This window comes from Acipenser ruthenus, chromosome 14, assembly GCF_902713425.1.
Source record: "Acipenser ruthenus chromosome 14, fAciRut3.2 maternal haplotype, whole genome shotgun sequence".
NCBI lineage: Eukaryota > Metazoa > Chordata > Actinopteri > Acipenseriformes > Acipenseridae > Acipenser > Acipenser ruthenus.
The window spans coordinates 26325681-26341464 of record NC_081202.1 but is presented as its reverse complement, the minus strand read 5'-3'; the positions used below and the strand labels follow the sequence as shown (position 1 = coordinate 26341464).

The 15784-nt window shown below is 36.9% G+C and overlaps 1 protein-coding gene across 1 annotated transcript in view; it reads left to right on the top strand.

Annotated features, from left to right (window-relative positions):
• The window catches only part of LOC117419655 (protein O-mannosyl-transferase TMTC1), an 88167-nt gene that overhangs the window by 57464 nt on the left and 14919 nt on the right, over positions 1–15784 (top strand). The window contains exons 9-12 of the mRNA XM_034032637.3: positions 721–888; positions 1792–1905; positions 9605–9748; positions 14448–14556. Of these exons, the coding sequence (XP_033888528.1) occupies positions 721–888; positions 1792–1905; positions 9605–9748; positions 14448–14556 (535 nt within the window). The remainder of the gene's footprint in view (positions 1–720; positions 889–1791; positions 1906–9604; positions 9749–14447; positions 14557–15784) is intronic.

Genomic DNA, 15784 nt, shown 5'->3' with positions numbered 1-15784 from the left:
TAGAGCACCAGTGTTTAGTGCTCAAGGGTTTAGGAGTTGGGATATTACAAGGCAACTGTAGTGTATATGTACTGTATTATTTCATGCAGTGGCTTTGCAATTTAAACCCATGTTAAATTCTTCTCTTGTGATAGTTGGGTTTGGGTCATTTTGTGAGTCTGATCTTTGCTGAGTTGTTACTTTAGTGAAACTTGTACTGCCAAGTAATAAGCCAAGTAGACACATGTTGTGGCTAATCCCTTTCTATGTTTGTCTACTTGACGTAGTGTAGTTCTTAAGTTTTACCTCAGCATTTATGATTGAATGTTTGCAGTGGGTGAGCAGTTTTTTGTTTTGTTTTATTTGCACCCAGTTTGACCCAGAAGGAAGTGAAATGAGGTGAGCAGAACGCGTGCACTGCTGTAAAGATGAGTGATGTTTCATAGTCCCTCTGCTGCTTGTGTTAATGAGAAAAAGCACTGCGTGTGTGCTAGGACAAAATATCAACACAATGGAAACTACACAATATCAAATAAGATTAAAAAAAAGCCTACAAGCATCAAAGAGGGAACATGAAAGTTATGTACTCTAGAAGAAATATAAGGGGGAAAAGCCGCCTTTTTTATTATTGCTAATGTTAAATAAGGCATTAAATATTAGCATGTGTGTGAGTTATTCCTCCAGACAAGGGCTCTGGCAAACAATTTTGACTAACCCTCATTATGTTCCTTTCCATTGCAGCATGGGGTACTGCATCCTGGTGGTCCATGGCTTTAACAAGCTGTGCACCCTGGTGGGTAAATGGGGAACGACAGCCCTGACTGTGTCCATGCTTCTGCTTCTGCTGCTGTTCTCATGGAAGACGGTGCAGCAGAATGAAATCTGGCTTTCCAGAGAATCTCTCTTCAGGTAGATATACAAAGTACATACTCTATATTATTCTATATTCACTAAATCAAACGTGTTGTCAAAGATGCTGTCATATCCCTCCATTTGTATGTTTAATAAAGAATAAACTCAAAATGCATGGTATCTACCGGTATTGGCAGTTTGAGTGGTTATCTTGAAGTGTTAAACTTGCTTTTTTACATGTCTTCCAACTTTTGTATTTTAAAAACTTTGATGCTTGTGTTAGCTTTCCCTGATTTAACTTTAATGAACGTTTAGTTAGATATTGATTTAGAAACAACATTTCATCATTGCAAAGCTGTAGACAAAGCTGGCCAACTTCAAAATAACTTTTTTTGTAGGCTTCAACTTTCAATTTTTTATGCAACCCTCCCCTGCCGTCTTGTATTAGAAGGGGGATGAAGAACCATTTGTCACTATACCTGTGGGCTGTGAAGCCTTTGATAAACAGCTGTCCTGATATACAATAGTTGGATTTGTTAGATGAGGGTGAAACCTACAGGAATAGAAAACTACCATCCATTCAGCTTACAATTTGGAATTGGGTGCTGTTCTCCATTTCAGTAACTTGGAAAACAGAATATGGTATCATACTCAGTCTTTGTTTTGACTGTCATTGTTTATTTGCTCAGGGCGCTCGGCCACATGACCAGAGCACTCTAAATAGTGTCAGGTTTGTTGGTTGCTCTCTGTGATAATTAGGATTGATTCTGGCTCCAACTCTTTGGTCATTTTAGGTTTAGAACTCCTCTTGGTCTCCTGCTTTCGCTTTTGGAAGATTACCCCAGGTTTTCAGTATTTACTGAACTCTGATGTATTTTTTCAATCTTTCAAGACCACACCCCCAAGCGCTCTGAAAATTCTGAGTGAATAAACATAAGCACCCATTATTGCTCTCCACAGATCTGGAATTCAGACTTTACCCCACAATGCCAAGGTACACTACAACTATGCCAACTTCCTGAAAGACCAAGGACGAAACCCAGAAGCTATTTATCACTACCAGACAGCTCTCAAGTAAGTAATTTAGTAGCTCACGCAAAGTACGCATCTACAGTTCAAATGTAAATTATGCATGAGGTTAACTTTGCATGAAGTTAAAAGATCATTCTAAGAGCAGCATTTCCCTGGGATTAGGATGAAAGGAAAGGCTGGACTGTTGGGATGGAAGTCTACCTCCGTTAAGTCAAGGGATAGGTTTAGTTCCACAGGAAACTCATATTTTTGACTGCTCAGTTTGTTTGTGACTGTACAGGGTTCCAGCTTGTTAAAAATTATCAATCATGTCATATTTAATGGAAAGGAACCCCCTCTCTGCGTACTTCCTGCACTAACCTCATTTCATATTCCTCGTGTAGTGTTTGTTTACCCATGGTCTCCTGGCATTCTAAAAGCCTATTCTCATAATAGCCAATTTTATTCCGGCTTTCTGCGTGCATATCCAAGTCCTGCTTTTGAAAGAAAGCCGGCTGGAGTAACTCCAGGGTGACTGTTCCCCCTGATGACAAGGTACGATAAAAGTTTCCATAGCTACACCTTTCTAACAGAGTGTCGTTGCCAGGACTGGCGTACTGTAAATGAAGGGTGTAATCTTCTGATGGTTTAGCATATATTAATGCAAATTTCAGGTGTTTGCTTAACCTTTGTGCACAGTATTTGCTACCAGAATTCATAAGCTTTTCAAGTATTTGCAATGTGAAGTTCTGAACCAAAATTAACATATTTAAAGATTCAGTATTTATGCAACCTTATATGTTCACTGGTAACATACATTTTCTTCAAAAGGGATTTTGACTTCTGCACCTCCTAATTTAATACATGTTTATCGGATCAAACGTACTTGAATATATATGTGGCAGCAGTGGAACTAATACAGTGGGCTACAGATAATAGGGTTTTGTTTTGTATGTGTGGTAACTCTGCTTTGTGCAAAGCTACAATCAGACACTTTTTTAAAATATACTGTATATATTTTTAAATATAGTTTTTATACCTAAATAAACTGAATTGTGAGCAGTGTTGATAAAGACATGAATTGCCGAGAGTATCTGTCTATCCAAAAGTACGTACGTCACATGTAGATGCGTTACATAAATCTTTGTTGATGTGGGTAAGGCCATAGATATTCAACCATTTCATATACAAAAACTTCCTGGCTTTGAAACATGGCTGTGTGCTTTTACAAGAACATTGTTCTGACAGGTGTTTCTTTTATTTAAAAACCTACATCTCCTAGAAGGAATACATATTTATTTATTTATTTATTGATTGATTGAAAAATACTATCTTCAGCTGCCATTTCAGTCATGTCAGGAAGGACCGAAGTAAAAAGAAGAAACAGGAAACAAAACAAATAAACAGTTAGGACTTACACAAAAAAAGAATCCCTCAGGCTTCACAGACTCCTGTGTTTCAAGGACCAACTCTGAGCACAGCAGTGTGTCCCCTTTTATATGCCAAGCCCCTGTAGCCAGTGGAACATTAATCCCTATATGACTTGAGTGGCCGGGATTGACATACTCACACTTCCGCCTCTCACCAAGATGGCGCCCCCAAAAAAGGTGACTTGTGTCATGGTCACATGATCTGGGTGTGGAAAGCCTTGTGTTGAGGCGATACCTTCTATTGTCAGGAGGCTGAATTGCAGACCGAAACCCATTTGACTCATCACAGGGAGGAAAAAAGCTTTCTAGAGTGCAGCATAAAGCTCCCTAGAAACCAGGCCATAACTACACAAGTCAGGTAAGTGAAAGCTAGTAATTTATGACCCCTGCAACATCCTATCTCAAGAGCTTGCTTTAATCAGGCTCTTGCCAGCAGCTCAACTGGAATTAAGACTGAGCAGGAAGATTTTTTTTTATTGGTTTTGTTCTTTTTAAATGTAATTGTAGATGCAATCTATACTTCATCCTGTTGCCCAGGTTAACACATGCAGTACATTTCAATACTGTATCTACTGAACTCTGCTTCAGTATATTGAATCCTCATTTGTCATAGTGGCATGTGGAGGAAGAAATGGGACTGGATCCACTGTAGGCTCACTAACAGGCCCTGTTGTGTTGTGTGCAGCCAACTGTGACGTACCTCAAGTTACTGAGGGAGATGATTTACTTACAATCAAACCACCTTGGAGTTTAATCACACTAAATCTAAGAATCGATGCACATTTTGACAGACTGTGCTCGGACGGAACACAAGGAGCTGTAGACAGGATACAAGGTTGTTGGTCTGATGAAGGTATTTAATAATAGTCTGTGAAAACTGAGGTCTGACAAGTTGCCACATTCTCCTCTTAAGTTGAATTTTTCTGTCCGTATAAGGGGTTGATGCAGCTTGATGTTTTAGTGCCCAAAAATTATTTTTATTGTAATTTATCTTCTGGAACAGCTTGTACAATTCAACAATTCTTGTAAAATACACTAACACGTGTTTGCAAATGCCAGAATGCAATGGGGTGTTTTAACAGCTTGCCAAGCAGATTAGTGTCAGATATGTAATGGTCATCAATCATGACTCAACACAGCACTTGTTAATTTCTGAAGACGTCATTGGGTTTAAAAATGTAAAACTCAATTACATTGCCTAAAGTGTTGTAATATCCAGGCATTTGTTGGTTTTAGCAACATTATTAAAATATTTTGTCAGTAAACAAAAGGCTGAAAGAATGGTTTGTGCCACTGCATTAACCTTAAGGCAGACAGCATGTAGGTTTTTGTTTTATAATTCAATTTGATTAAGCTTCCATGGCAACGGGTTCCAGTAATTCAGTCAGAGGTCTTTTTGAAGGACACCACAGGAACGATGGCTTTTAAAATATTTCAATTATGTTGTCTTTCTTTTCTTTCTTTCTATTGTTTTTTTGCAGCAGTATGTTAGGAAAAAACATCCTACAATCATGTTGCTGTACTAGGTTTTATTTCTTAGCCACAGTGCTTGGTAGACAATATATTATATCAGTGAAAAATTGTTCAGGTCAATTTTAATGATTTAAATTGTTCTGTCATGCGTTGATTTAAATGTCCATTTTATTTCCATAGCAAAGTCTTTTGAGACACCCAGTATTGTAACTGTTCAAAGACTGGAAAGGGCCATTGGGATCTCTTGTGGCAAAATGTCTTGTCTGGATAAAAAGGTAGTGCTTGTGACTTATGTCTTGTCAATTTAAGTACTGTATGGTTTAATATTATTTTGTCTTTCTGAAACTGGTATTGATGACACCAAAGTGAAGTACTGTATTCATGAAATGTTTGAAGGGCAGTAAATGTGTTGGATTTCTGTGCTTACTGGCACACCTAATGGCTTATTTAAGTATATATATATATATATATATATATATATATATATATATATAGTGGAAATTACATCACTTTCATTACAGTGTAAATGCAGTAAATGCTTTGGATCGCTTTGGATTTATGGTTTTTTATCCCTGATAATATACATTTGGAAGGTCTTATTACCAGTATTTATCATGAAATAAGATGTATTAATTGTTATTGTGCAGTTATACCAGCTTTAGGCACACTCTTTAGCTCATTGTTATTTTAACTATCAGCATTCAATTATGTAGTAGCATTCTTTACCCACTTTGTTCTCTCATAATTGAAGCAGACGGATACTGTCTTCACACTTGAATAAAATTAATCCATTAGTTGAATCTAGAAGTCCGGGAGCAGTTAATGCAGCTATGCTCCCTGCTCTCTTCACACTATAAACTAATCCTAGATTTGATGCAGCTTAGTTTTGTTTAAGTGTAGACAGACTAAAGCTAGAGCCGAGTTGGCAGTGCAGTTCTTTGATCTATGCATGTGTAAAGCACAAATTGACGTTCATGACGCATGCACAATCAGATGCTAATGCAGGATAAAATGACTGCGGTATTAATTAATGCAGACTTGAAACTCCCCCAGGAGGTGAATGAGTTAATCCAATAGTCAGTCAAACTATTAAAGTAAATGTGATCAAAACATGTTGTGAGTCTTGCTTCAGTGCGCACTCAACGCTCTGAAGTGCCAGTGTGAAAACAGTATTACAGGATTTAGTATTCTGTTCAAAGCTTTAGTCAGAAGGAGGCATAGCAGGTTGAGTCTGCAGGCTTTGCTTGACCATGCGTGTCAGGGCTGCTTTGTGATGTCCTTTTAAGGTGCATCTTTCAGCCAAGGACAGCGCCTCCATACACAAGTGCTACTCCCCAGCCAGCTGCTTTGTTGAATGATTCAAGTTTCTAGCACAGGAATACGTGCAGTGCCTCTGTCATCAGCAAGGTCAATAGATTTCTAGTTTTGTGGTATCAGGGGTGAAATAGCCTTCCATTTGTACACTGCCAGTCTCCTGGAGGGAGATACATCAGAATATCACTCTTTATGAAAATCCGATTTATGGGGACAATTATTTTTGTAATTTTGTATTTAGTCTCCTATGCACCTGATGTTTGCTCTGCAAATAGCCTACTGTTAAAATCAGTAGTTGAAAACTAGGACAAACTGCTGTTATAATCCTGGAGATAATATACATCTCATCTGCATGCTGCTCTTGAAAGATCATTTTACGTTTGTCAAAATATTACTTAGTGGAAGGTCTAACCATGAATGTGAAATTGCATAAGTTAAATGTCTTTCTACAGACACATTAAGTGTTTCTCGGTGAGAAGAGGAGGTAGCATTTGTTGACCACAGAGTTGTGATGTAAATGAGTTGTGCAGGCCCTATCATAAAGACAAGCCCAGTTGACGTCAGCCTTTGCTTAGAAATTACAATAACATAAGAACATAAGAAAGGTTGCAAATTAAGAGAAGGACATTCAGACCATCTTGCACGTTTGGTGGTTAGTAGCTTATTGATCCCAGTATCTCATCAAGCAGGTTCTTGAAGGACCCCAGGGTGTCAGCTTCAACAACATTACTGGGGAGTTCCAGACTCCCACACTTCTCTATGTAAAAAAGTGCCTCCACTGGTTACCTTGCTCCATTTTGAGGTTTCTCCTCTAATCAGTACTTTCTGTTTTCTACATGTTAACCACTCCCTAATCCATGTACATGCATTTCCTTGAATCCCTACTGCGTTCAGTTTGAGAATTAATCTTTTATGCAGGACTTTGTCAAAAGCTTTCAGGAAATCTAAATAAACCATGTCATATGCTTTGCAATTATCCCTTGTCGATGTTGCATCCTCAAAAAAATCAAGCAGATTAGTTAGACATGATCTCCCTTTCCTAAAACTATGCTGACTGTCTCCCAGGATACTGTTACCATATAGAAAATTTTCCATTTTGGATCTTATTATAGTTTCCATAAGTTTACATATAATAGAAGTCAGGCTTATTGGTCTGTAGTTACCTGGTTCCGTTTTGTCTCCTTTTTTGTGGATCAGTATTATGTTTGCAATTCTCCAGTCTGTCGGTACAACCCCTGTCTCAAGAGACTGTTGCATGATCTTAGTTAGCGGTTTGTAAATAACTTCTTTCATTTCTTTGAGTACTATTGGGAGGATCTCATCCGACCCAGGGGATTTGTTTATTTTAAGAGCTCCTAGTCCCTTTAACACGTTTATAAAAACTTGTGAAAAGTAATCATTTAATATATTTGCTATTTTTTTCTCTTCATCTATGATGTTGCCTTTTGTATCTCTTAGACACTTTACTTCCTCCTTGAATGTTCGTTTGTTGTTATAATATTGGAAAAACTTTTTGGAATTGGTTTTAGCCTACTTGGCAATGTTCGTTTCTGTCTCTCTCTTGGCCTTTCTAACTTCCTTTATGACTTGCGCTTGCAGTTTCAAGTACTCTTTCTGTGTACTTTGTTGTTGGATCCTTTTAAACGCTGTGTAAAATGCCTTTTTTCTCTTAATATTTTTTTGAATTGATCTATTAAACCATTTTGGCCATTTTGTTTTAGATTTTGATTTGTCTACTTTTGTCTATGTATTTGTTTTGTGCCTCTAGTACTACATTTTTTAAAAATAGCCATCCTTTCTCTGTGGGTGTTTTCTCTATTTTACTCCAATTTACTTCTGTTAGTCTCTGTTTCATTCCTTTATAGTTTGCCTTTTTAAAATGGTAAACCTTAGCTTTAGTCATTACTTTTTTATGTTTTAAAACCACTTCAAATGAGACCATGTTGTGATCTGAGTTTGACAATGGTTCTCTGACCTCTGTTTTGGTTATTCTGTCATTATTTGAAAAGACTATATCAAGGCATGGCCCCCCCCTCTAGTTGGTGCCTTGACAAATTGCGTTAGGACGCAGTCATTTGTCATTTCTACCATTTCAGTTTCAGCTGTCATGTTCCTCACTGGGTTTTCCCATTTTATATGGGGGAAGTTGAAATTCCCCCATTAGTATGGCTTCTCCTTTGCTACACGCATTTATAATGTCATTGTATATTATTTTGCTCGGTATCTGAATTTGGCGGTCTATAGCACGCCCCTATTATTATGCCCTTTGAATTTTTTTCCATTATTCTGACCCATATTGATTCTGCATTGTTTTTTTCTTCCAGATTTAAAACCCGGGCTTCAAGACTATTTTTTATGTATAGGGCTACCCCTTCGCCTCTTCTGTCCTGTCTGTATACCCACTAATATTATATTCGTCTCCATCACCCTCGGGTAACCAAGTTTCTGTAACACCTACCACATCGTAGTTACGTGTTACTGCAGTAGCTTCAAGTTCTAACATTTTGTTTTTGAGACTTCTAGCATTTTAAATAAATACATTTAATGGCTATCTTACCTGAGTTGTTGCCCCTATTTTGATGTGGTCTCCCTTCTGTTTTTTGTTGATTTCTTCCCCCTTCCTTTCTAGTTTTAAATGCTTCTGAACCTCCTCAAGGATCCTTTCTCCGAGTAGATTGGTTCCCGTTTTATTTAAGTGCAGTCCATCCCGCCTATATAGATAGTCCTTGTTGTAGAGTGTGGTCCAATGTTCAAGGAAGGTGAAGCCTTCCTGTATGCACCACGATTTCAGCCATGCATTTAGCTTATTTATTTCCAGCCGACCGTATGGTCCTTTTGCAAAGTGCCCGCAATATTCCAGAAAATAACACTTTACCCTTCTTCCAGCTTCATCAGATTGAGCTTCAATGCTTCAACAAAACTTTGCATCGAACGATTCCAAGAGCTTTTTTTCTAATACTTTAGGGGTGAAATGGATTACATGAGTAAAGGTGACTGGCCCAGCTTCAACACCAAGTCTGTTCTGCATTTCTTATAGGGTATATTTTATTTTATTGTGTTACATGTTCCCATGTCTTGTTATAACTGTTTTACGTAAGGTGTGTGTATTGTTTTACTTATTTTCTTTTTACATTTTGACCTCTTTTTTAAACTTTTAAATTGCATTCCCTGCCTCAAGATGGCTTCACATGTACCCACATGGACTGCTCAGAACTACATTTCCTATCATCCTCCTGCCCTCATATGTAACTGAGATGGATTTACCAGTGAGCAGGAGGATGATAGGAAATGTTCTGAGAGGTACATGGAGGTACATGTGAAGCCATCTTGAGGCAGGGAATGCAATTTAAAAATGTTAAAAAGTGGTCAAAATGTAAAAAAAAATATTAAAACAATACACACACCTTACTTAAACAGTTGTAGCAACACATGGGAACATGTAACACAATAAAATAAAAAGGTCCTTATGTAACCTTTAACACGACACTATCTGTTATATATGATTGGATGTAGAAGTGATGAATTTTTCATCCTGTTTCTTATAGACTGTACCCACGCCATGCGAGTGCGCTGAATAACCTGGGAACCCTAACTACAGACCCAATGGAGGCAGAGCTGTACTACAGACAGGCTCTGCAGATAAACACACAGCACAACCGGGCACTATTCAACCTCGGGAATCTCCTTAAGTAAGTTTATCCAGTTGTTAATGAAACCGTAGAGCAATCTCTAAGAAAGATGGCAAAATAAGGAGTAGACTTAATAAAATATAATTAAATTAAATATCAAATATTATTATTTTGGTTGTACTGTGACACAAAGATTTCTAATGTACTACAGTACAAAATCATTTTTTCTTTCTTTTGAAATAAAGCAGTCCAGAACGTAGTACATGGCAATAAGTCTTCTGAATTAACTTGAGACACCATTAAAATACTGAAAAAAAAACCGAAGATATAAAAAATAGGGCAAAAATTGTTACTTTGAAAAAAAACAACAGAAAAAACTATCAGTTTTTATAAGACATAAACAAAAATGGCAGTCATTATTAGCATAGATACAGTACCACAATTTTTCAGTAGTTGAATGGTAGAGTTCTTTCTTTTTTCTTTTCTTTTATTAAATAGTTATAAATATTTGCATTATTTAACAAACTTTTAGTTCATTAGATTCCAATTTGTTTGCCTCTCAAAAGATAACCCAGTCTGTACAGAATATAAATGAGTAGTTATCATGCACAGCTTTAGAAGCTGCCAGGAGGCATATATTTACTCTGAAATGATAATTCCTTCTCAGCAAGGAAGCACAGTTAGTGGGGATTTAAATGTCACCCTTCAACCCTCTACTGCGTTGTCACTATGGGTAGCAGGAACACCATTGTCTTTCTCAGAAACTGTTTGTGTTGCATGTTTGTTCTTTAGTTCAAAATCTCATTCTACTGTAGCTAAAGACAAATGTTCAATATTATAAATATCCAGGCAATAACTATGACAATCAAATAATTTCAAAAAGAGTAATTCAAGTCAGCTGGTTAGTTTTGAATGTAAGCTCATGCAACAATATAAATTAAAGTGCTATATTGCATTTTAAAGTAGGCTATTATACAGTGAGTGAGCCATTTATTATACAGCATGTGTCATAATCCTGGCTATACGTAACAGTACAGTGTGACAGGACAGCAGAGTAAAGATGATGTCCCCAGACCAGGACGCTGACACAGAGGCAGGTACTTGCGGGATTGTAAGCGCTGGTGCACGTGTATTTATCCAAAAAACAAAAATACACAGCTCACCGAGCCAAATAAAAGGTTTAAACAAAACAAAGTCTCAAACACATAAAACAATATAATACTTAGGTCAGGCTGGGCAGTCGCCTTCACTGATCCTGTAACACTATTGTGCTGGTCCTTCCAGCACGCATAGCATTTGTTTGTTTTCCTCTCTTTTTACTTTTGTTTTATTCTCTTCCAGTTTCCGCTCACTCACGTTCCTTCTCCTTGAACACCCACACCCCAAACAACAAAAGCTGCGTTTTTTTATACATGTGACCATCTCCAGATTAGAAATTAAATGAATCAATCCACCTGGAGATGGTCACATTCTGCACAGTGTTTTTATATTAGCGTGGTCGACAGTCACTTTGTCAATAATCACTGACTGCTGACCACGCATTCTCACAAGCTGTCTGGCAGAGACGAGCTGTTAACACCACCTCTGCCAGACCACACTTTAACTTTACAACAATCCCAACAAATAATCCCAAACAATACATAAAGTAATAACAACAAACCACCACCTTCAAATCACAATTTACAAACCATTGCACCCATAAATTCACCCGTTCTAAAACCAAAACAGTACATTTATTTATCCGCATGCACTTTACCCTCAATATTAAGTTTCCCTGTTTTTTTTTTGTTGTTTTAAATGTAACACTCTTAAAAATGTCTATTATATTTGCTTGCTGGCCAACAAATGAAAGCTTAGCAAGTTCATATTTATAATTGCCCTACGGCTAATTGAATTAGGCACTTCAGATTTAAAAGCAAACTCCCATACATATTGTCCTCATTTTAGATTTAAGAAGAAAACGTACACAGGATAATGTTATTGCCTGAATGACCTCTCCAGGTCATTCATGTTCCTTTATCTTCCAGTAAGACCTACAGCTTTCGTTTTATACGTCATCATTCTGTGCCTTATTTTTCTGCAGAGAGATTTCTCACTTATATTCTAATAATCTTATTAAGAATTGGTACTTTAATTCTAGTCATTACTGTGGCAAGGTTATTCCCATAATGAGAACTTGGTGCATTTTCCCTAGATAACATTATCATAAGATACAGATCTTATTCAGTCCCATCTTTTAAAGGAATATACTGTCTTTGAAAAGAGAAACATGTGCAGTTTGCTTTTTGCAAAGTAACACCTTGGAAATGCTTGTAACCAGTACCAATAATACCTGTTTTCCAATTGTATTCAAAGATAAAAGGCGTTTTTATGTTGCACTGCCCTCGATTGGTTGTATCCTGCATGTTATCTTAAAGGGTAGATAAGGACCTCAGTTACTTATGTGAGCAGGAGGATGATGGGAAATGTAGTTCTGAGAGGTCCATGCGGGTGCATGTGAAGCCATCTTGAGGTAGGGAATGCAATTTAAAAGTTTAAAAAAGTGGTCAAAATTTTAAAAATATATGTATAACAATACACACACCTTATGTAAACAGTTATAGCAACACATGGGAACATGTAACACAATAAAATAAAAGGTCCTTATGTACCTTTTAATCAGAGATGATTAGATCTTGATCCAGCTGTATATAGCATTCTCTGCTGAAGAATGACGGTTTGTGAGATTTCTTTCAGTTACTATCAATTCATTCCCCAAATTTCTGTCTGCCCTCAAGTGGTAGTATATACAGTGACTCAAAAAAGTAATTAATCACCCCTGCTAGTTTGTTTGGAAAAAAAAGGGGGGGGGGGGGGGGGGGGGGGAATCTATTTAGGGATACCAGGATATTTAATAGGCAAGCGGTCAAGATATGGGAAGAAAGGCAAAGTGCATCTTGTGTATAATCGCTTACCAACATATCAAAATAGGATCAAACAGAACATTCATTCATGCTGTAATTCAAATGCAATATATATATATATATATATATATATATATATATATATATATATATATATATATATATATATATATATATATATATATATATATATATATATATATAAGACCCTGATATTGACAAAAGACCCTCACAGACATTCAAATGGTTAAACAATACCTAACTATCATCAGCGAGACCCAAAGCTGCTCTCACCTCTGGTGGGGTGGATTTCAGCATGTATCATACAGCACCTACACAATATTCTGTATATATTTAATAATAGCGCTACAATGTAGAACTTTTACCTCCTAAGGAATACACATCTTGGCTATTAAATTCATCAGTGTAATTGGAAAATATCCTCCTAAATAAATATTATTGATAATCTGATGTGTTTTTCACGTTATTGCATTTCCTGCAACCTTAAATTAGCAGAATATGTTACCGGGCCCTTTGGAATGATACATATTTATAAATTGGGACAAATCATTTAAAGACTGGAAACTTAAAGTATTAGCAGTTAAACATGATCACAATCTAAGCCACTGTCTGTGGTCTGTTTTGATACAGAATAGAATGGAAAACAGCTTTACTTTGTATTAAAAAAAATATGAAAGTGTATCTTGATGGCCCACTTCTGGTTAAAGGTTTTTGAATCTGACATATGCCCCTGCTTCTTGAAACGAGATTGATGATCACAGCTAAGTTCCTGTTGCCTGTGGTTTATATTGGAAAACAACTGTGCACCGCTGTATCCACTGCTTCCCTTAACCACGCGCTATACTGTAGTCTGGGCTGAAAAATGTTTCACCATTTTTTTTTTTAACTCTGTGCTAGCACAGATTAATCAAGTGCAATCACATATTTCTGACCTAATTAATGCATAGCCTATCCAGGTTTTATATTTGTCACACAATGAGACAAATAATAATGGTTGATTAATTACCTTAAATTATGAAACAGACACAGATATATGAAGTCTGGTTAATGTAAGTTTTATAATGGATAAAAAAAAAACAAAAAAAAACCAGACTTCAAATTAAACCAATGCAACACATGTCCCATGGGGGTTACCTTGCCATAGTGCACTGTAAAGCATATGTGAATCATAGATCAACATTGACCAGCTCGCATTTGACCAAATACTCAATATTATTGAAGCACAACATATTTTAATCATAAAACTGCAGTGTATCTCAATCCTTTTTTAGTTTTACACTAAAATATAATACCTTGGTGTCTGTTTACTAATCAGACTTTTATGCACTCCAGCTTGTGTCTGGTCCCGTTTCTTCATACCTGCCCAATTGAAACTAGCATGACCACAACCAAATGGCTCCTTGTTATATGCGCTGTACAGAAATAGACGGCAGCACATAAAACAGCATCTGCCAAGAAGAACATTGTCAGAAAATGCCGGTAAAGGGGCAGGATGTATGTTTTCTGATGCTCAACCTAACCCAAGTCATCAAAAAAATAAACAAGCATCCAGGGTCTATTTAGTGTCTTACATTGTCATTTCTAATAAATTGTATGGGTGGTTTATGAACTGAACTGTATATGCATAAATATCTCTAAATATGTCATAAATAGATTCTGTAATTTGTTGTGTAATCACACATACTTCAATCACTCTCAATTGACTGCTTCATCTGTTCTGAACTTCATATAAGTCTTCCTGTATTGATTTTGTTAAATTGATGTAAACTCTCACTATTAGGTCTGAATCAATACCTTTCCCTGCGTGTACAGTCAATACATTTTTATGGTTACAGATCCCAGGGGAAGGAGACGGAGGCTGAGCAGCTGCTGAGAGATTCCATTCAATTTGGTCCCCAGTTTGCAGATGCCTATTCTAGTCTTGCTTCATTATTTGCTGAGCAGGTAGGCAGCCACATTCAATTTCCAGAAGTGGAGCAGAAGACCATGCAGCAGTATAGCCACTTAAATTAAACTGAGGGGAACTGGGTAGCATAACACAGTGGATTTAAAAGTCTAGTAAATGCCTTTGGGGTAATCCACACACAGTCTTCCTATATTTTATTCATTAACTAAGATTACATCCTGCCCCCTCATTTCCCTTTCTCTACCCCTGTTTCTGAATACTTCATAGTGAATAAACTTTGGAGATCACAAGCTAATTCTCACCATAGAAATGTAATATCTAAACAGAAGTCAGGCAGAGAGATAAACTGACTAAATTGACTTATGCTTCATCCTGTTATCAATTAAATTGTTTGACATTTAGTATTTTAACATCATGGCCATGGAATATTCAGGATATCGACTGGAGAAATTGCAGCAGCTGCACTCATGCTAAACAGAAATATATTCCACTCAATGCTGTACATAAACCTTTTGCTTAATGGTTCCACAGAGATGGTACAAAAAACACAGTAGTTACATCTGTAACTACCCTTGAAAGAGAAAACTCTCATGCTGATCATTGCATACTAAATTGTTTCTCTCTGGGTCTTTAAACAATACATGGAATACTTTACCCAATTACATCAAATTCACAAGCAGTTTGTACAGTTTAAATTGCTGCTACTGCATTGCAACAGCACCAGGGCCAGTGCAAATACATAGGTTTCCATGTGGCACATTACCATTATTATAGCTGTCCTATAGTTGTAACTGATTCCAACATGATGGAAGTAGTGTAATTGTTTTACTTTTGCTGTATGTCTTCTTGGACAACCTTGAATCTGTGATGTTACACCTGAAGGGAATATTACATTGCAGTTGCAATAAGGGTATAGACAGCAAGGTCCAGTAAATTTATAGTTTGAAACAGTCTGGCATTTTGAGATGAGGATGATTTTAAAAACATCCCTTGCTATCTGGCGTATTTGTGACCAAGGGAGATAAGCAACACTACAGAGCCTTTTACATTAAAAACAGCCACTCTTGTAGACACTGATAGATTGCCAACATCCCTTTTATTCCAGTTTCTGGAGTATGTTCCTCGTTTGCCACAAAGAGATTATTGGCAAAGCACCAAAAAGAGCTTCAAATCATATTGATATCAGGGTCTACTACATGTACTATCTAAATGTATATATAGAGAGAAAAGAAGAGAGAGATGAACACAACACACCAGGACCATTCA